Raw genomic sequence first — 21,772 nt, forward strand, 5'->3', positions numbered from 1 at the left:
AAGGGCTATTCAGACATTTATAACATCATCCATGGACCATACAAAATTATCAACTTCAAAATTAGGCTGCTATTGATATATTGGATTTCGAGTCCCTCCTGAGGTTGCCTTGGCAGGGCCAGAGCAAATGATTCCGTGGGCCTTCTACTGCCTGCAGGCTGGACGTTCCCCCTCCCTCCCACACACACACACACACACACATCCTTGAGGAAAGGAGGTGATGCTGTGGGTAGCAAATCAGTTGACGGCTCTAAGAATAAACTGAGGTTTTTTTCTGAAGGAGGAGTTCTGCTGTAAGACTATCATAAACTCCTGCCTGAGTTTGCAGCCTTCCAGCCTGTTCAACTTATGGGCTCCCACTGTCATGTGAGCCCATTCCAACCAATTAATCAATCGGCCAGTCAATAAATCTCCTCTTGGCTCTGTTTTCCTGGGGGACCCTGACCAGTACAGTTCCCCGGTCTGCTGAGGATTCCTCTCCTCTCCCGGCCTCCACACGGAGGCACCACTATGCCACCTGGCTGCTCGGATCTGATTTATAACAGGGGGCCAAGCGGAATAAAAAATGAGTGCTGGCACGAGCAGCTTGCACTGAGCAGAACTGACAGTGTGTGCGCTTATTCAACAAATATTTATCGAGTGGATTGCGAGTGTGAGGCACGATGCTGCAAAAGTCGCGGAAAGTCAGGTCGGGAGGGAACACCCTGAACTGACTAAGCCAGAGGAGCCTGGGTGAGAACAAGGCCAAAGCGCACTGAGCTGCATCTGAAACAAGGGAGGCCGTAGCGGGGACTGCGAAGGGTACAGGTCATCGTGGAGCCCTAAATCAAAAGCACCTAAATCTAAAACTACGTAGAGAAGCTGTCGCTAATGCAGTAGTGAGGATGGAATCGAATTAAAATTCAATACCAGATGTTTATTATTCTGTCGATTTTCTGTACTTGCTGGTTACCCGTGAGCAGAAACATGGCTAATCTAATCTCTCTGAAAATCGCGAAGGCTCCAGACTCTCTGCGCTCTGTGTATGTGAGGTCACCTTGCTGATAAGTGCTGGTTACCTAAAGGTGAGCATCTGGTGGCACTCAAACCTGTGTGTGCAAGTGCAAATCATGCGCCAAGTGGAGATGCCTGGCGAAGAACCACTGCCAAAGCTTCTACATAACAGGCAGCAGCAAGGGTGGCTCTGAGATCAGAAGACAACCAGAAACGTAATTTGTGAGTTTTCAGCAATCTGTGATTATCCAGGCTTTTTCATGAACGTGGGACATCTAGAGTTAATGACGGGATGTTTGCCTTCTTCCCAACATCAGAGCAATCGCTATTTCTGCTCAGGCATTCCTAGGACCAAAATAAGAAGGATGCTTGGATGTTTTTACTCCTTACTCCCCGCAACTCAAGGGGTGAGCTAAGGACTCTGGCTTGGGCATTTTTTTTTTACTGTTGATCTGCTGCATTTTTCAAAAGTCTTTATCTGTCTCTCCCTAAGTAGACCCCAAAGAGAGCTGCAGTAAGGGGAAGGCACTTTCTTGTCAGACCATAGATTTTTTAATGATATGATTTTTGGTGTGGAAAATGTTGATTGCAGATATGCAGTGTATAGGGAAGGGACGGGAAGAAGGAGAGAATGAAGGAGGGAGGGAGGGAGGGAAGGGACCAACACTTCAGTGACCTGGTGGGCAGTGAGCAGCAGCCCTCCCTTTGTGGCTTCTGGGTGGGCAGCCCTGAGCCCCAGGAACCTGGGTTTCTGTTATGTGGTTCTGCAAGGCCACGTAATAGGATAAGTGACCTCAACTTGCATTTTTCCTTTCTGGCCTTGAGAACAAAAGGAGATGGGAGGCAGATGTCTCAGGCAACCCAAACACATCTGCTCAGACCTGGCCACAGCTGCTACCTGAACTCACTGCTGTCTCCCTTCAGGTGTTCACACATCCACCCACCACACTGCATCCACCAGAAAGCTGTCAGAAGCCCTGGAATATGAATATGAATATGTCTGTGGCCTGGTCTTTAGAATCTGGGGTGCTCTGGTGCTCCAAGGACAGGAGACAAGGGACAGGAGATCTGAAGCTCAAGGCTCCCCTGATTTCCTTGGCAAATTAGCTCAGTGCTTCTTATAGAGAAGCTCAGTATTTGGTGTAACGTACAACACGGTAACACCAAAGGCACTGAGGCCAAGTTTGCTGATAATGCGGATGCATACCGTGAGTCCTCCAGGGTCTGGGTAAATAAAGGGAGAAGAACAGGGAAAACGAAAGCTCTTATATTTGACATACACAGTGTATTAAATAGCTCTCTGTCTTTTTTGCTTCTGCAGCAATTTGCCTAATGATGTTTTGCTCAGACAGACTAATACTGACATAAGTTTGTATTACTCAAGTACACCCTAACTGTTATAGCAAGACATCATTAGAGTGTGCCAGAAAGCAACCTGGGATTCAGCATGTGGCACATAAAACCCCCAAGTGGCTTAATCTCATCTAAACAACTCAATGTTGGCAATTTTAGAGAGGTGGGGCAGATGTCCAAGATATTTGTTGACCAACGTCTCTTCATTGATGAAAGCATTCCACCTGCAGGCTCTGGTTTAAATGCAGCAATGCTGCAAGGCAGGTGGTAGGATTCCCATTTTGCATGGCAAGATTCTAAAGCTCCATGAGCCTATTCATTGCAACAGAAAGAGGGGAGGCCACTCAGTGGTGCAGGATGTGTTGCAGCTGGGTTTTCTGTCTCCAAGTCCCACACACTTCCAGTGATCCGTCTTTATGATATAGTGGGTGTATTTTCTCAGCATCAAGGCCACATGTTAGATGACCTTTCAAGATCCTTTCCAGTCTCTGGGTACCACTCCTGTCTGTGCTCCCATAGAGGATCCCCAGCCACCAGAGCTCCTGGAGCTCCCTGGAAAATGTGAGCTCACTGCTTTCCCCTCTCCTGTCCAGCTCCACCTTTCACAGATGAGTGGGAAAGTTTCCTATTCGGTTCTTTCTCTCTGTTTAACTCTCAACTAGAGTCTCCTCTATCAGGAAAAGTAGGCCCAAAAAAATCAGACAGTGATTAAAAAGAGAGAGAAATAAATGCCAACATTATATTAATGCATGGCATTTACTGGATGTATTACCCATTTTTCAAGAAGGTCTGTTTTATTTCAAAAAAACTGTCTAAGAAAATGCAGAACGATGCTAAGTAAACCAGTGAATCATTTCAAATACTGCTTAATACTCTTGTTATAAGAAAGTGGAAAATGAGTAGAGTTTTATTCCTTAAAGCTAAGTAGCATGATAGGCCATCTAATGGAAATATGGATCCCTGAATGTATAATCATTTTAATATTAGTTATTTATCAAGTGCTTCTCTCCTAAGAAGCTCATGGTGTCTTCTCAACACTGTTTTCATGATTCTCATATTCCCCCTTCATATGGATTGTGTGATTCCATTTTACGGGAGAAGAAAATGGCACCCCTAAGAAGTTGAGTAGCTTGCCTAGGGCCACTCAATAAGTCAAGGTCAATTCCAAGTTTTAGAACTTAGTCCACTCACACCAGGCTTCCAACCATGTGAGTTACATAGACAACAAACTCACCTGGGTGTTTTATGTGGAGAGAAATTAATTGCTTGACTCCTTGTTTCTTCTTGGAGTCGGCAGTGGAGTGCACGCTAAACCAAAATACCATCAAAACAACCCATTGCCGACACACGGAGGGAGGCTAGCCATGGATTTCTGAGGAACCACCTCCTGTTGCCCCTCCCAGAAGCAATTATGGAGAGAAGGTGTTCTTTTGTCGCGCCAGCCAGAGAGAGAATTTTGTTGACCGTCGGTCACTGCTGGGTGTTGACTACAGAACAAGAAGCCACTCTACAGATGGTTGCTTAGTTCTAATGATGGTCAGAAGCATGGGCCAACGTGGCAAGCCTTTTGTCATTGACCTTGTGAGGGAGGGCCTGGAACACAGCGAGGGAGACCCTTGATCGCATTGGCGTGCATTTAGGGAAATGGTGAAGAGGGCACACGGCCTTTCACAGCTCCAGAAGAACCTGCCACACATCTGGTCCACTCTGTCAGTGCCTTCTCTGGGAAGGCTGAAGTGAAGCCAAGTTCTAAAGGTTGGGGTCACTGGTTTCCAAGAGCCACCCTTCCAGAAGGAGGCCCAGTGTTACCCTGATTGCTTCCTGAGAGTCCTGGGGGAAGCCGCGTCATTCACACCTTACCACCCGCCCAGGGGGACTCCAGGAGTTGCGGAAAGTGGCTGTGGGCAGATGGTGTTCTCTCCGCAAGCACCTGTAGCATGTGTCACCACAGGAAAGAAAACAGTATTGCTTGTCCTTTGCAGAAGGCGTCAGCATAAATGGAAGCCATCTCCTCCGCTACATACCATCTACCCCGTCCCTCTCAGGGTAGCCTGAGCAGGACCTCAGGGCTAGCATTCGACAGAACGGAAACAAATCCGAGCACAGCGCTCGCGATGTGTTAGCTCACCCAGTTCTCAGAGCAACCCTGCAGGGTAGCGTGTACTGCTGCCCCAGTGTTCCAAAAGAGGAAATGACGGCCTGCGGGTCAAGTGATTTGCCCAGGGTCACAGCCTTGTAAGTGACAGCGTCGGGCTTCAGTCCTGGACAGTGGGGCTGCAGCGTCTGTGCTGAACCCACCACCTGCCCTGCATTATCTGGCTCTGGTGTCCCCATGCATTTGGCTCCAGACACGGGGAAAGCAATTGCATTCTTACTGTAATGTCATTTCCTTTAGGACCCATAGAGTAAAGTGTCTGCCAACTTAGAGCTGTTTTTTAAGTGCAAGCAGAAGGTTTGACACGTAAGAGGAGTTTAGTGCCACTTTATGGCGCCATGGGCAGCCCCACTGCTACTATGTAGAGGACCTCAGTACACCGAGATTATAGTCAGTTGGTGACAAACCCTTTGGGTCCCCCCACCATCCGAGAGGGCCAAGGCAGCTGGCTCTGATGGGGTCCGTGTGAAGAACCACTCGAAAGTCAAGGGAACCGGTTCTGATTTTGCCACCATGTACTCTGCCATTCCATCAGCTGGACGTGACCTGTTCTAAACATTCGGGGCACAGGCTATCTATGAGACCCACTTACCTGCCTCCAAAGTGGTTGCATTTACCAGGAACTGGCCCAACTTGCAGTCAGCAGAAGCATGTATAAATCAATACAAATGCCTGTAAACACAACGGAGTCACAATAAATGATGATGGCTTTAGATAAATAATGGCTAAGAGTGCTTTGTGGTGCTGAGACAGAGTAGGTTGAGATGCTGCTGGCAGTGGGGAGAAGGCGTGGGATTAATTAGAGAGTTTATAGGAGCAAGTTGCGGAGATTGGAAGGAGAGGAAGATGTGGTGCAGCTGCCATCTGCATGGGGGAGGACATGGCATGCTATGGCACAGCTTGACGAATGAGCACCAGAGAGATCGAAGCCATCACCAATGATTTGAGAGAGGCACTTAACCTCCCCGGGTCTCCATTCTTCCATCTGTCAGTATGGAAAAGTGGGTATTGAAATCAAGAGAACACTTTGAGTTCTGAAGAAAAGTATCACCATCATGCATCCTTTGGGTTCAGGAAAATCTATTATTTGGAAGAAATGCCTATGACATATGACACTTGATTTGCTCCAGGCACCAGTAACTCAGATGTCCTCTGGGAAGGAAGCAAACGAAAGCATTGGCATAGAAAAAAAAAAAATGGTAAGCATTCAGGCTCTTGCAAGGAACATACTTCTCCTTGGCATATCTGAACAGTATGGGCTGAGCCCAAGCCAAGGCTGTGTGAGCCCAGACCCAGATCTCAAATGTCTGCCCATTCCTTGCTCTTCTGGTTGGCGTCAGTCAATCACAAGTGGAATCAGATGTTGCCTTGCCAACGTGGCTGATAGGTTTCTGGCGGAGCTGTGTTTATGTCTTGGTCCTTGTTTGTGTGATGTGCTGTGTTTTGTAACTTGCATCTCCGGGAATTTTTCCCACGGCTTTTTATTGTTCCTTATCACCCATAACCAAATATGGCAGCTTTAAATAGTGCTGTCATTTTCCTCTATGTCATTCATTGTGATATAATCAGGTATAGATTTCTGACTTCGAGCATCTAATGGGGTTTCAGATTCAGAAAGCAACAATAAAAGATGTTTCCACTCCCGGGTGTCTCTCAGTTGGGAAACCCTGGGGGAAGCAGCCGTGAGTGACAGGGCAGGTGGAATTTGTGTGTGTGCGCTCGGAGGAAGTGTGAGGTCAGGAAGGACCCCACGCCTGGAGCGAGCAGGTGACTTCTGCTGCTGCAGCGGCTGTGTGGGTGGAACTGAGGCTTTGTCCCTTCTGATGATGTCCAGCACGGGCCTGGCTGCTGTTCCCCACTCTTCTTAGTAGAGGGTTGACATACTGATGGGAACAGGCACGCTCAGATGGCCTCTTCCCCCAATCTTCTCCTATTTCTTCCCTTAGTTACTGGGCTGTGTCCTTCCAATTGTCTCATTTTCCTCTTACATCATCTGAAAATTCTGTGCAGACCATATGTGAATGTGTCAGGAGGCAGAGAACTGGCAAATGGTATGAGAGCCTGGTCCAAGCTGTACTGTGAAAGAAAATCAAGTTCAGACAGACCACCGAGAGGTCGCTGTCACACTGCCGCTGGCCATGAGGCCCGGAGCGGCCGCCCTGCTGGCAGGGGGTGGGCTGTTGATGCCATTTCTATGCACCCTCTTTGTCCCAAAGAGTGGAGGAAAACGCTGCCCTAGATGGCTCAGGAACTGCCCACAGGATCCCCAGAAGGAATGGAAGGCCATCCAGAGAGAAGCTGAAAAGCAGCTGTGATCAGGCATGCAAATCCGCCAGGACCCTGCAGAACTGTGCCCCTCCCACACGTCTCTCACGTGGCCTTGGGAACAGCTACTGCTACTGTTTCTTGGCTCCTTCTAGTCTCCTACAGATGGGCAGTAGCTCAGCCAGCTGGTTGAGTTTAGCTGTGTATTGACACGGGTGTGGCCCTTTGTGTGTTTCTGGGAACCCCTATGCAGAGGCAGTGCCCCTGTGTATGGATAGATTATGTCATGACCGGTATGGCCTTGAGCTTGAGCCCCCGGCTTCACTTGGACTTCCAGTCCTCTCCGTGGGCTTCTTGGATGCCTGGGATCATAACCAGAGCATTTTCCAGAGCGGTTCTCAGGAGTATCCAGTCTGGTGGCTTTGTGCTAAATGAAAGAAGCAAGCACAGGGCAAGAGAGGAGCGCCAGGGAGCTGGAGAGAGAATGCCTTGTTGATGCTGGACAGCTGTCACTCAGCTCTGTCATTCTCAGATGCCTCGTGTTTAATGAAAACAGCAGAATCTAGACTGCTAGATGAAATCGTGTACTCATTGTTGGCAATTAACACCCAGAGGGTAAGCAGAGCAAGTGTATGGGCTGTCTGTATTCCATGGGCCTCAGTGGGTCCTCTCTGATCTAGTCCTGCTTCAACCAAGGCCCAAGAGGGCTGGGACTTGCCTGAGAGCACGCAGCTAAACGCGGAGCAGATGCCCTAACTCCATCCTTCTCCATCCGTGTTGTTTTCTTGTGAAAATGGCAGGGAGATTGGAGTCCAGGTATCTATTCCTGGCTTGGGACAAAGGCACATTTTCCCAGGGCGTAGTAGTGCAAGTCCTGGGCTGAGTCACAAAACATGCATTTGGATCCTTGCTCTTCCACTTACAATCTGTTCAGGGCTACTCCAAAAGGTTCTTAGAGGGCCGGCACTGGGGCGTAGTGGGCTAAGCCTCTGCCTGCAGCACTGGCATCCAAAATGGGCGCCAGTTCATGTCCCGCTGCTCTTCTTCCAATTCAGCTCTCTTCTTCTTGCCTGGGAAAGCAGTGGAGGACGGCCCAAGTGGCTTGGGCCCCTGCACCACGTGGGAGATCCAGGAGAAACTCCTGGCTCCTGACTTCAGATTGGCTCAGCTCCAGCCATGGAGGCCATTTGGAGAGTAAACCCTCGGATGGGAGACCTCTCTCTCTGTCTCTCCTTATCTCTATCTGTAACTCTACCTCTCAAATAAATAAAATCATAAAAAAAAAAACTTGGAAAACTGGAATTAAAAATAAGTTAATTGGGGTGCAAAAACTTGAAATCTGCATAGGATGAAGTCTTCAAAAAAGTATATGTAAAGTGTATATTATGAAAAGCTGTGTGTGGATTCGGTACATTTTTGTACCGCAAAAATGCCATTGGAAGCCAAATTCACAGTCGCCCTGCCTTGCCCTGACCCATGGCCATGCTGACTGAATGTGAGCGTTGACTCTGGCTTTCACCTCCATTTCCAGGGCCGCAGGCCGGGCTATTTCTCCTTCCTGGACCCATTTTCCCCAGGCGTCTGGCTCTTCATGCTCCTAGCCTATCTGGCTGTCAGCTGTGTCCTCTTCCTTGTGGCTCGGTAAGTTCTCCCCTTCCCGTCCTCACACCGCCACCGTGTGTCTGCCTCTGGGAACTGCACTGGGGAGGGGGGATGGTTGAGATCTTGGGGCCAAATTAGAGGGAAAGGAGGGGTACTCGGGACACTGCCACCCAGCTATCTGTCCAGTCATCTGTGCACACGAGCCTTGCTGTGCACAATCTGGTGGGGTGAGCTTGTCTGGACTTGCTACTGCACCCCTGCCACTTGCCCCCAGCAGCCCCTAGCCCGCTGGTCTCAGGCCCCTGCTTGAGGTGGGGGGCTTGCTTGGGACGGAGAGAAGGAGAGGAGAGTGACAGGCAGATCTCTGTGGTTGAGCGCCGTGCACTGGGCAGCCCTGGCATCCATGCTTAGCGCAATCTGCCACAAAGTGCAGAGTGATGAGAAACAGAGCCTGCGAATCCGGGAGCGGGGCGACTGGAGGCTGCAGTGCTGCCGGCCAGGGAGAAGGCCTCCCTTGTGCACAGCTGGAACCTGCCTCAGAAAACGCAGCTGCTCTGTGGAATGGGAGTGCAAAGGGGGCAGTCGCAAGAGGGCAGGATGGAGAGAGGTGGGTACAGGTAGTGTTAGGACAAATGATTCACCTTGCAGGGGGGTTGGAGGGAACAAGCCCTCTCCTGTCCCCCAAGAAACAAGGGATAGCCCCTGCCCCATGGAAGAACCCTTAGGTTCTTCCTTAGAGCATCCCTAGGCTGTAACCTCCCAAGAATGTGCTCAGAGCCTAAGGGCCTAAGGGACCATGGGAGCAGCCCGGATTTCCAGAGAGCCAGGGAGCTGTCCAGAAGTGGGACAGGCCTCGTGGCTCCTGGGCCACTCCCTGCCTGGCCTGCAGCTTTCTGAAAGGGACCACCCAAAGGGCTGTTCTGGGGGAAGAGAGAACCACGCAAGATGTGCTTGGAGACTGCCTCGGAAGGCTTCTCGCTTGGCTCCTTTGCTTTGCACCCTGGGGGCAGGGCCCAAGAGCTATGCTGGGAACCCCTCTGTGACAACGGGGGTCTTCCCAAGGGGTTAAGGAGAGCCCTGTTCTCTCTGGCTAGGAGGTGCAACACAGTGGCCTCCGGAGTCCCAAGGAACCTGAGCAGTCAGCCCCCTAGGGGCAGTCCCCACCCAGCCAGAGCGGGGGTTGTGACATCCTGTCTGTGTCCCTCCTGGTAGGGATCAAGGCCAAGGTTCGGAAAGCCTTTGGGGCCCCCAGCCCAGCACAGAAAGTCCTTGCTTGCAACCTGGTTGTCTGGAGAGGCTGACGAGTGTGCTGCGTCCGGGCCACCCACCCCTCTCAGGCCTGCAGGCGTTGCCACTGTCAAGTAGCTGTTGTCAGCGACAGCTGGCGAGGCGAGGCGCGGGAGCTCACAGGCTGTCTGACACTTCCACTCTCCACTTCGCCGTGCTGGCTGCGGCTGCTCTTTGGAAGCTGTCTGCCTGAGCCTGGCGCCACTGCTCTGTAATTCACACTGGACCGATGGCGGATGGCGGAATTCTTGTGTGTGGCGGCCCAAGGCTCGCAGCAGGGTGTGGCTTCAGGGACACAATCAGAAGCCTGCTTCACCACCACAGCAAATCTGAGGGGTTATGGGCTCCTCTCTCCAGACCCCGCCCCCGACACACACACACACACACACACACACACGCACATGCATGCATGCACAGGAGGGGTCTTCAGAAAGTTAGTAGAAGATGAATATTATGAAAAACTTACCCATGGATTTCAAAAATGTTGCATCAAAATAAAATTATCTTTTTAAAATCTTAATATATATATATAGAGAGAGAGAGAGAAAGTGGCAGGCAGGAGCCCAAAACTCAATCCAGGTTTTCCTCAAGTACTTGATCTAGCACCTGCTGCCCCCCTAGAGTGGGCATTAGCAGGAAACTGGATCAGAAGCAGAGTAGCCAGGACTCAAACCAGGCACTCCGTATGGGACCCAGGCTTCCCAGCTGCCATCTTAACCACCAGGCCCAACACCTGCCCCTAACATTTAATTCCCTTTCCCATGACCTTTGTGAAGCCCCCTCATTTGGGCTAGCGAGCCCTCGGAGCATCTGTGCTGTGACAGTGGTTTGCAAACAGGGTACCAGGGGAGAGAGGGTGAAGGCCCAGGAGCTACCAGAGACTTTGGGGGCAGCCAGAGCTCTGAGGCCCCGAGGCCCCTACATGCAGACCCATTCCATTTCTATTGCCTCTGGGTGAGATTTAGAGGGGGAACTGGTTGCAAGTAACAGACCCTCAGGCAACCCTTCCTAAGCCAGCTGGCTGCCAGAGTCACACAGGGAGCTTGTCAACATCTGGATTCCCGGGCCCCAGCATCTCCAGGGCAGGGCCTGGGAGTCTACCCTAGAAGCTCACTAGGTTCCTGCCCTGATGTGTACTTTTGGGAACCACCACAAAGGCAAACCATCCCTGCTGGATGCAGGCTGGCTGGGAGAAGGAGCAGATCGCACAGAATGTGGGCCAACGAGGGGCTGCTCCATGGTGTGTCCAGGAGAGTGAGGCATCAGTGGAAGCAGGCAGAGGGGCTGCAGGACACGCACCAGGTGCACCGTGGGCTGAGGGAAGGGACAGGAGCACCAAGTGGTGTTCGCGCCCTGGAGCACACGCTGCTAACCCGGCTCGGCGGGCGCTCACCTGCCCATTCTCCTTCCTCTCTGCAGGGTGGGGAGGCTGCCCAGGCCACAGGCTGGGCACAGCAGAGGTACTGCCAGGGCAGGGGCTAGTGGTGAGGCCGAGAGGGACAGCAGGAGGGAATGCTCCCCACCTGGCCTGCAGGCAGAGAGCTTCGAGCAGCCCTCGGCTCTGTGTCCATCACACTCAATGCAGAGAGCTTTCAAAAGCACCAAAGGCCAGGCCCCACCTGCACAAGCTAAACCAGAATCCAAACATTGACATGGTTTCATGCCATGCTTCCCCTGGGGTGTCTGAAACGCCAACGGGCCCTAGAGATTGTCGAGCGGACACTGGACAGACAGTCAGGACATCAGCTGACAACTTGCACATTCCCAGGCCTCGCCCAGGCTGGCTGATTGGGAAGTTCTGGGGGTAGGGGCAGCAATCTGCATTCTGACAAGCCTTCTTGTGGATTCTGGTGGGGACTGAAGTTTGAGGAATACTGCCCAGGGGGAGGGTTTGCAAACCATGGTTCCGTGGGACTCCGGGGCCCTTCCCTGTCCGTCCTAGGGGTCTGGGGGTGGAAGGTCAAGTGCCTTCTCCCGCTATCTACCCCTTGCCACTCCCATCATCCCGTCACAGCTGTGCATTGATCTCTTTTGTACTTTGGAGTTGCACACCAGGATTTATGGGTTGAGGGTCAACTTTAAGGGACAACATTTTGAGAGCCACCAATGCGCTCCAAATGCTTCTGTTTTTTAAAGCTGGGAAAATCCCCGTCCAGCACAGGGAAGTGGCTTGCCCAGGGCACCAGGCTAATTCCTGAGGCTCTCCTGGGCAAGGGAGGTCTCTCCAGCTCCCTTTCCGTCATGCCCCTCCTCCGTGACCTGCATTCCTTCTCTCCCACAGGCTGACGCCCTACGAGTGGTACAGCCCGCACCCGTGTGCCCAGGGCCGGTGCAACCTCCTGGTGAACCAGTACTCCCTGGGCAACAGCCTCTGGTTTCCAGTTGGGGGCTTCATGCAGCAAGGTTCTACCATCGCCCCTCGCGCCTTATCCACCCGCTGTGTGAGCGGCGTCTGGTGAGGTCCCAGGCGGAGGCGGGCCGGGCCTGAAGGGGCGGAGGGGCCAGACCCGGGGTAGGGGTGGGAGAAGCTGCTGCTGGGAGAGCCTGAAGCCTCTGGCCCTCCCAGCAGAGCCTGGCAGGGCCCAGTGCTGCCTCCTGCCAGCTCAGCCTGTGTTGAGCAGAGGGTGGAGCCCAACAGATCCCAATAGATCCCAATAGATCCCATCATTCCCCCTCCCCTTTCTCTGTCTCTGGGGTCTGAGTACAGAGGGAAACCAAGGCAGGAAGCAAGACCGGTGAGAAAGCCAAGCCCATGATCATTTCCTGGCCTGAACAGGACCTGAGGTTTGAGTGGCTGGGCCTTTAAAGACATATGCAGATGTATGCAAATCCGATCCTGCTGCAGGAAGTCCCTGGAGGCGGAGGCTGTCCCATCATGGCCTGTCTCACCTTTCTCGGGCTTTGTCCCTCAGCTTGCCCTGTCCACCTCAGTGGGTGTGGGGAAATGCAGACCATCAGAGGCTCAGAGTTGGGCCCAGGAGTCAATGTGTGGGGGAGTCCTGTAAGAACTGCTGTGTAGCTGTATGGGCTCTTTTAGACTGTGGTGCAGGGAAGTGGAAAGGCTAAGAGGCTGGAGAGGAAGTTCGCAAGAGCAGGTTTCCCATGCACTCTTCAAAACCTGCTATGGTTAGGCCGCCGCAGCTTGCAGGACTTCCAGCCTTGGTCTCCCTGCTCCTTCTCAATCTGACTACACCAAAGGAGAAGGCAAAATGGTGCTTCCACCCTTGGGTACTGATGCCGGGGGACACGTTCCTGGAGGAGCCGCCGGAGCAGGGGCTGTTAGGGAGGTGACAGCACAGCCGGGACAGTGACCCCTCCCCCTCTGGGGTTTTCACTTCCCAAAAAAGTGATAAATATAGTAGGACCAAAACCACTGGGACAAGATGTTCACCTATTACCAGATAGTGCCAAGAAGTCACTGACTAGAATTGCGCAGGGAAACGGGGCTCGGGGCACCCGGCGGAGGAGATGGTCTCATGGGGACTTTCCAAATCCTGGGACTCCAGGCAGGAGGCCAGGGAGATGGGCAGACGCCAGCTGAGGATGCTGGGTTCGTTCCTGCTGGACGGTTTCCCGCCAAAGAAGGCGCCTTCTCGCTGGCGCAGGCAGAGCCCCATGGCCGCTTCATCCACCTGCCCCAGAGAATCCCTTCCCCAGAGAACTTCAGAGATCTGAGTCTTGCAGGCCACACAGCCCTTAGTCCAAGGACTTGGTGGGCCCCCGTGGCTTAGCCACGCTGTTCCAGAGCACATGTTGGGAGGGCCCTCACCAGCCCCTGCCCAGGACGATAGGGCTCCCTCTGCCTCTCGGAGTCCTGAGTTGTTAAGTCAAGGTCTCGCTCTGGGCATATTTTGGAGGAGGGGGCCCATTGTGGTCCGCCCGCGTCGCCTCACCGAGAGCCAATGATAGGAAATGCCAACGGTACTGCAGTCTCACAGCTGCTAGTCCCCCTGTGACACCGGAGCAAGGCTCTGTCAGCCCCTCTGGAGACAACATGGGCAGCACTTGCTGTCTCTAAGCAGCGATTGGCTGACCTCTTCCTGTACAACTGGGAGCTAACCAGGCACATGGCCGCCCAGGGTGGAACAGACGCCAGTGGCTAGTGATGGGGCCGAGGGAACCTCCTCCACCAACTCAGGTCCTGCCCACAGCCGGGGTTCATGAACCTATGGTTGTGACCAAGGCAGCTAAGCAGCTGCAGAATGCTGGCTTTCTCTGAGGGCAAGGGCATGCAAAACAGCTTCCACCAGACCGGCAGGGCTGAGGGCCAAGCAAGGAACCAGGCTGAGCATGGAGGATGCATGGCACGTACGGGATCCCAGGCAGGGCGGGCAGGAAGGAGGTGACCCCGTGAATTTCCATCCCATGTTCATCCGGGGGCCTCTCTGTGCACTTCCTTATGTCTCACATCGTCCAGTCCTTTAGTGATTAGTGATTACCGATCACTCATGATGTATTACCTCGTTTGCTCTCCCAACTCTCCAAAGATAGGCAGCACAGACATTATTATCCCCATTTATCAGCCAAACGAGCTCCGGGAGGGCGGGAGAGGCTTTTCCCAGGGTCTCACAGGTGGGATGTGACAAAGCCAGAAGGAAAACCGGCTCGCCTCACCGGCGGTCTGTCATGTGGATGTGCCCGCCGCGTTGGGGGCGTCCCTGTTGCTTCACTCTTGGAGAGGCAGCCAGCAGGTGTTCTTGGTCATGGTGCCAGAAAGAGGCAGTGGGACTTCCTGCTCCTGAAAATCCACCTGGCAGCTGCCAGCGGCTGCCTCCCGTGGCCAACTTCATGCATTCGTTGGCAGATTCTTCCTAATGGGTAAAGCGCCATTAACCCAGGCCCTACTGATTCAGAAGCTGTGATTCCCCAACCTCAACTGTGCTGCAGTTTATCTTTGAACCCCTTGGATGCAGAGGGCTCGGGATGCAGAGCCACGCTGCTGGCCAGACGGGAGAAGGCGTATTTAACCTACTAAAGTGAAAAAGCGGCTTTTAGCATATAGGCTGCCCAAGATGCAATTTTTTTCTAGTTTTAAATGAGTTCCATCTACTCAATAAAACGACCTTTTAGTTTGACAGAGCATCCCTGTCCTACGAGGAGTCTTTCTAATTCCAACCTCTTGGCAGGTTAAAGGTGCCTTTCGCCAGTTCGTCTTCCACAAAGGCTGGCCGCTGTTTTGATTTGTGGAACTGGTTTTAAAATGCTTGGCGAGCTGTTCTGTGCCCCTGGGCCTCAGTTTCCCCAGCTGCCAAGTTGGGATGAGAATCTTGATTCCCCGAGGTGGAGGGCTTACCTGAGCTGTTGCAGGTAGCCTTGGCCCATGTCCAGTATATAGAGGAAGCAGGAAGCCGTCCCGCCTCAAGCCCTGAGCAGGACTCTCGGAGCCATCCTGCTAGCTCACTCGCTAGCTCCTGGCTCCTGGGTCCCCAAACTGTCTCACGGGCAGGCATTTCACCACCCACTAAACACCTCCTGTAGGGAATGAGAGGAAAAGTCAGCCATCTTCTTCCAGGCAGTGCTTGTGAGCTCAATTCGTTTCTGTCGCCATCATTTGCCCCGCTTCCATGTTCTTCCTCCACCAGGCCAAGAGCCTCCTTCCAAAGAGGGACGCCCGGTCCCTCCTGTGTCACAGCGGGTCTGGGGATGGGAGCAAGACTCCTGGGGGCGCCCAGGTGGCGAGGACTTGCCATTCTTCTCCTGCACAGGTGGGCATTCACGCTGATCATCATCTCATCCTACACGGCCAACCTGGCAGCCTTCCTGACCGTGCAACGCATGGAGGTGCCCATCGAGTCAGTGGACGACCTGGCTGACCAGACTGCCATTGAGTATGGCACAATTCACGGAGGCTCCAGCATGACCTTCTTCCAAGTAAGCCCCGTTTGATTGTCCACTCCCTCCGGGACCAGGCAGCGTGAGGATGAGATGTTAGTCTGCCAGAAATGAAAACATCTCTGCTCATCCCATGACCTCTCTCCTGAACGTCTAGTTTGGAAGTCTGCATGGAGCTCATTTTCCTCCTGCTCCGCAGAATGCCCTTGGAACGAGATCCCAAAGTGTGGCATTTGAGAGGATGCTAGGGACAAGGTGGTGGAACTGTTTCCAGATTGTAATGGTTTCCTGTTTGCTTTCATGGGCATTAGGAAAAAAATAAATATATATATATATATGTATATGTATACATTAAATTAAACCTCTTTTTAAAAATATTACTGTGGCCGGCACCATGGCTCAATAGGCTAATCCTCTGCCTACAGCGCCGGCACACCGGGTTCTAGTCCTGGTCGGGGCGCCAGATTCTGTCCCGGTTGCCCCTCTTCCAGGCCAGCTCTCTGCTGTGGCCCGGGAGTGCAGTGGAGGATGGCCCAGGTGTTTGGGCCCTGCACCCCATGGGAGACCAGGAGAAGCACCTGGCTCCTGCCTTAGGGTCAGCGCGGTGCGCCAGATGCAGCATGCCGGCCGCGGCGGCCATTGGAGGGTGAACCAACAGTAAAGGAAGACCTTTCTCTCTGTCTCTCTCTCTCACTGTCCACTCTGCCTGTCAAAAAACAATATTACTGCATAGAATGGGTCAAATTTATGTTTTTAAAATTTTAAAACGAGTTAAAATTTATTTAAAATAAAACACAAGTGAATGAAGTTTGAGGAGCACTCCATTAAGATCCATTGGTTTTCCTGATTCTGGAATCTGGCTGCAGCTCCGATAGGGATATGGCTGACTTCTGTGAGGTTCCCCCGCAAGGCTCATGAGGAGGCCCTGTCAGTGGTTGTGTTTGCTGACCAACTGATCGCCAAGGCTGGCAGAGCCCCGCCATAGGGGATGGTAGTTTCCAGATGCGTCAAGATCTCTAATGAAGCAGGCTTCCCTAGGGGTTAATGGATGTCTGAGCGGCCTAGAGTCTGAGAAGTTCAGTTTCACATGAAACAGGTCCAAGGCCTTCAGCTCCCTGGTTTCCATTCAAATCTCAGTGCTTCTTGGCACGGAGACCAGTGACGCCATCGTACAAACACAGGGTTTGGGTGGACCCCCAGAATTCTCTCTCTCATTATTTTTTTTTGTAGCACAGAAGCCAGAATCGGATGGATGGCTTGGTTTAGGGTGGATAGAAAATTGCTGGCCCGGCTTCTTCAGGTGATGTCTCAGTATAAACTCCTGAATGAACCTGAGTCTGGTGCCCCGACCTGAGGGACGGGAAGGGACCCAAACAAAATTGTAATTTTTCTACCAGAAAATGGAGGTTGGCAGTGCAAGACCTGTCCAGGGTAGATGAGGCAAAACCAGTGATCAAACAGCAGGCCGAATTCATGGCCACGTCGCTTCCTTGTCTTCCTGCACAAGGTGTCGGTGGCACAAGTCCCTGCCCCGCCGTTAGGTCTCTCCCTGAGTGGAGAGACCGTCGTGAGTGGTTAGAACAGCACAAGGGCCAGCATTGAAGTCCCACTCGGACTCCCTTCCTTCGCAAGCCACAATTTCCTTTCTCTTTTCCCAATCCCGCTTCCCTTTGATCTCGTCCCCAGAACTCCCGCTACCAGACCTACCAGCGCATGTGGAATTACATGTATTCCAAGCAGCCGAGTGTGTTCGTGAAGAGCACGGAGGAGGGAATCGCCCGGGTGTTGAATTCCAACTACGCCTTCCTGCTGGAGTCCACCATGAATGAGTACTATCGGCAGCGAAACTGCAACCTCACTCAGATTGGGGGCCTGCTGGACACCAAGGGCTATGGGATTGGCATGCCAGTCGGTATGCAGGAGAGGAACAGCCTCTTTGGGTAGCTTCCTCCAGGCAGGGTCAGGGGAGCCAAAGCCACCGAATGCAGCATCGAATTCAGTAATCCTTGTTTCTAGAACCAGGCTAACAGGGACTTGAGGTGGCATTTTCAAGGTTAAAAATAAAAATACCACACACTTCCACGAATCAGTGATCAGTGCTCAACTGAAATTATTAAAGGACTAGTTGACTGGTTATTTCTTAATTAATCATTAAAAGAATAACCCTAATGATTAAAGGACATGGGGACGCCCCTGGTGGATACTGTATGCCTTTCGTTCCCCCTCCCTCCTGCTTCCTGCCCCTTGACCATTTCTGTGTTGATTGACATCTCTATTAACGGTGGGGAAGAAGGAAGAGATGGTGAAACTCAAATGAATTAATTTGGCTGTTTGTCAGTGTCCCCACTGAAGAGTTGACTGACGTGATAGGATGAGATGGCTTTCAAATTATTTGTCAGTTTCACTGATCCATCCGCCGTGAGTCAGCGGGGGCAGGAGGGAAGTGGCGGAACAGCTTGCTGACTGAGCACCAGCCAGTTTTGGTACGGGAGGGTAGAGGAAAGTATCGTAGCTGTGCTTCTTCAAGGAGCCTTCCCCTGCTGGTAGTAACTCTACCAGAGCACGCTTCACTGTTGTGAGGGTGGAGGGGACCTCCATGCACCCTTTCCCCACACCCACCTTTGAAAGCCACAGCTGTATAGGGCTGTCCTTGTGCATGGGTGTCCTTGGATGAGGCAGCAAGAGGAGAGGCTGGAAGTGAGGCTATCAGATCAGTATGTACATCTTTGTAGTTGGATTGCACATCCCTTCCATTAATCTTGACCTAACTCAAGGCTCTATAAATTTTAGGATTTGCTTACACCTGTGAAATGTAATGAGCTTGGGCTTGGAGTCAGGCAGCCCTGGGAATGCATCCTGGTTGCCAGCCGTGGTACCTTAGATAGATTATTTAACCTCTCTGAGCCTCAGCACCCTTGCTAATAAAAACAGGACTCTAATACCTACCTCGCCAGGGTCTCTGTAAGGGCTGAGCTTGATAATCTGGTCAGATGCCTTCCCTTGGTGTCTCGTGCGTAGCTCCACTTGGGGGAATATTAGTGTTCTTCCCACCTTCTCCATAGTTACCTGTTATTTGATAAAAGCAGAAGATTTCTTAAATACTGATCAGGAACCAAGCAATCATATGGTTCATCCCTGACCAACTGTAGATTCTGAACCCAGCAGTTATGTGAACTGGAGACCTCGCTCAGGCCACTTAACCTACTTACTATCATATTTCATTGATGCCCGTCGGTATAGCAGATTATGGGCCCCTTTGAGAAATGTATTGGCTGGCAATTTCTTTCAAGATGGTGGAGTGAACCACAAAATGAGCTTAAGGTGCACCTTGATGATACTCCAGCAATTTATCAAACTTAACCAAAGTGTCAAATGCTTCAAAAGTTTTCATGGAGCAGGACTACAGAGAGTTGAGGTAAAACGGAATGACTCTAGAAATTTCCATTCATAGCCAAGTGAAAAATGTAGGGGAAAGCATTTGTTCTGTATCTGACATTTTGCCCCTTTCATATGTTATTTCACTCAATCATTTCACCTGCAAGATAGGCGTGGTTATTACTCTGTAGAGGGAAGTACGGGATTCAGAGCAGATGAGTTATTTGTCGAAGGTCATAGAATCAGTAGAGAAGCTGGGTTTAAGCTAAGATGCTGGTCTTTGAATGTGGTACTTTGTTCACCAGACCATGTAGCCTAACGGGTCCTACCAGCAAGACTGGACAGGCGAGGCAGGGAGGGTGCTGTGGCTGACACAGGTTCTCACATGAGGTTGGGAAAACATTGCCCGGTCCATTGATGAGACAGGATTGAGGTTCAGCTGAGATTCTGCCCAGGAAAAGACAGCATGTGTATCATTCTTATGTGGAAGGTGAGAACGTAACTACAGAGTGACCAGTACCGTCAGATCCAGGAAAATCAAGAGAAACAAAGAACAAGATGGAAAGCTACTCAGGTGCTCTGGGTGCTAAGTAGGCAAGCGTGGAGTAAGCAGAGTCTGTTTATGCAGCCCCTGGTGTGTTGTGAGGTTGGATTGCAAGTGCCTTGAAATGGTCTGGAATGCCTTCCTGGGGTGGACAGTTGTCACTAAAGCTGGAATATGTGTTGATCCGAGCACCTGACCACTCTGTATACACCTGCTCACGTCTCCACCGATGTCCACCTGCATCAGTGACACAGACACACTAAGTGCTGTGGGCTTGGGGTGGCTGTGCCGGAGCGCAGGTCTGTCTCTAGGAAGGCAGATTCTACCACAGAGGCATGGGCTGTCACAGTCAGAGAGATCCGGGTTGGATCTAGTTCCTGGCCTGTCAGAGTGTGGTCCGTGGGCCAGCTGCGTGGGTGCACCTTGGAGCATGTCAGGAATACAGAGTGTTAGGCCCCACTGCAGACCTACTGAATCAAAAGCTGCGCTGTAGCAAAATCTCCCAGCTGACTCCCTTCCCGTTCGCACTGGAGAAGCCCTGGGGGATTTGTTCCAAGCTTCTGCCTGTACCCTTCACCACAGTCCATTCCCCCAGGCCGTCACAGAGGAACTCGGGCAAGGAAGCTGGGCAGCTTCGTCATTCTCCAGGCCCTTGGCAGCTTTTTTCTTAATGATCTCAGGCCTTAGCCTGTGCTGGGACATTGAGCTTTCCACAGCTTCATTTGAGCCAGTTTTTGTGATTAAACTCTAGAACCAAAGCTCTTTGACCATACTCCTTTAGAAAAATCCTCCCCCACCCCAGATTGCACTAGGCCTTGTATTGGAGGAGCGAGGGAAGAGCAGGGAATGTGGGGTGATGGATGAGACAGGGGGTTCTGGTACACTCAGCAGGCAGCCGGGAGGGTTGGGGACACCTGGTGACTGGGTTCTCTATATGAGTGGATGAGACAGGGCTTCCCTCACACCCTGGGGTGCCACTTCCCTCACTGGTTGTGGCTGTCCTGGCTAGACAATTGTCAAGTGCAATATAGTGAGAGTTACAAGTACCCGAGGAACTAATTTGAAGTAAGTGGAGATTGGACAATTGACTGAAAGGTTTGGCCCTCAAGAGGTGATGGGAGCTATCGCCAGCTTCTTGTGTGCGGCGGGCACTGGCCGTGTAACCTGTAGTGTAGGAGGTGGTGGCCCCCGCCCTGGGTTGGGAGGTGGAGTGGCATGGCCTCCTGGAAAGCCACACCTCGGCCCGTGCTAGGGACTTCGGCTGGTGAATGGACGGGCCAGTCATTGCAGAGGTTGGGAACGTAGAACACCCTATGTGAGGCCGCAGTGCCCCCCTCGCCAAGGATGAGGGGACAGTGGAGTGGACAGCAGCGGCCTTGTGTGCAGGCCTTGCCCTCCGGCGGTGACAGCAGGCAGAGTGTCCTGCAGGTGTGCGGGGCAGGGGAGCAGAGGGCGGCCGGCACAGCAGGACGCTCACAGCCTGTGTCTGGGCTCCCCTGTGCCCCACAGGCTCGGTGTTCCGGGACGAGTTTGATCTGGCCATCCTGCAGCTACAGGAGAACAACCGCCTGGAGATCCTGAAGCGGAAGTGGTGGGAAGGGGGCAAGTGCCCCAAGGAGGAGGATCACAGAGCTAAAGGTAAGGGCGCTCGGGGCCCCCCCTGCCCTAGAGGACCGAAGCAGCTCGGTTCTCCTGGCCCAATTCCAGGTAAGGGTTTCTAGGACACAGGGAAGGCATCCGGGGCTGGACTAGGGCTGGTTGGGGTGGCGGGGGGGGGGGGCAGTCCCGGCCCACAGTGGCGCACACTGCGCACACCCAGTGTCCGCCTGTCCTCACCAGTCCTAGAGCAGCTACATCCATGACGCTTCCTGAGTGCAGCCCCTCTCCCTGCCCCCAGCACCTCCACCTTCCCCATCCCCCTCCACCTGTGCGGTGGCTCTCGCCCGCTCTCCTTTTCCCATTTATGTGTCTCTGCAGTGCGTTCTCCACGGGTCGCCCGAGTGATTGCTTTTTAACATGCAAATCAGATGGCATCCTTCCCCTGAACAAATCTCTAAGGCTTCCTGTCCCGCCCAGAAGAAAACCCCAGCCCTCTGGAGCCTCGGCTCCCACGTGATCCTTCTCACTGGACCTCCTCCTCTCCTGCCGCTTGTCCCACCCCCTCCTCGGGCCTCTCTGGGGAGGCTGCCCTGGGAGAGGTCCTCTCTCCCTCGCTATCAAGCCTTTCCCGGTCACCCCAACTCTGCTTTATTGTCTGGTCAGATCTCACCACTGCCTGATGTGATAGTTGCCGTGTCTCTGTTTATTTCTGTCTTTGCTGTTAGAACATAAGCTTCCTGCAGGCAGACTTCATGTTCTTCGCGGGG

General features: G+C 52.5%; 1 protein-coding gene across 8 annotated transcripts in view; it reads left to right on the top strand.

Moving 5' to 3' along the window:
- Window positions 1–21,772, top strand: part of GRIK4 (glutamate ionotropic receptor kainate type subunit 4) — a 433,666-nt gene that overhangs the window by 392,060 nt on the left and 19,834 nt on the right. For all 8 annotated transcript variants that reach the window (XM_051819416.3, XM_051819403.3, XM_089313654.1 and 5 more), the window contains 5 exons: window positions 8,298–8,407; window positions 11,937–12,110; window positions 15,361–15,526; window positions 17,174–17,399; window positions 20,916–21,044. In XM_051819416.3, coding sequence (XP_051675376.1) covers window positions 8,298–8,407; window positions 11,937–12,110; window positions 15,361–15,526; window positions 17,174–17,399; window positions 20,916–21,044 — 805 coding nt within the window. The remainder of the gene's footprint in view (window positions 1–8,297; window positions 8,408–11,936; window positions 12,111–15,360; window positions 15,527–17,173; window positions 17,400–20,915; window positions 21,045–21,772) is intronic.

Source organism: Oryctolagus cuniculus, chromosome 1 (assembly GCF_051225735.1).
Source record: "Oryctolagus cuniculus isolate XC-2025 breed Fujian yellow rabbit chromosome 1, ASM5122573v1, whole genome shotgun sequence".
Lineage (NCBI taxonomy): Eukaryota > Metazoa > Chordata > Mammalia > Lagomorpha > Leporidae > Oryctolagus > Oryctolagus cuniculus.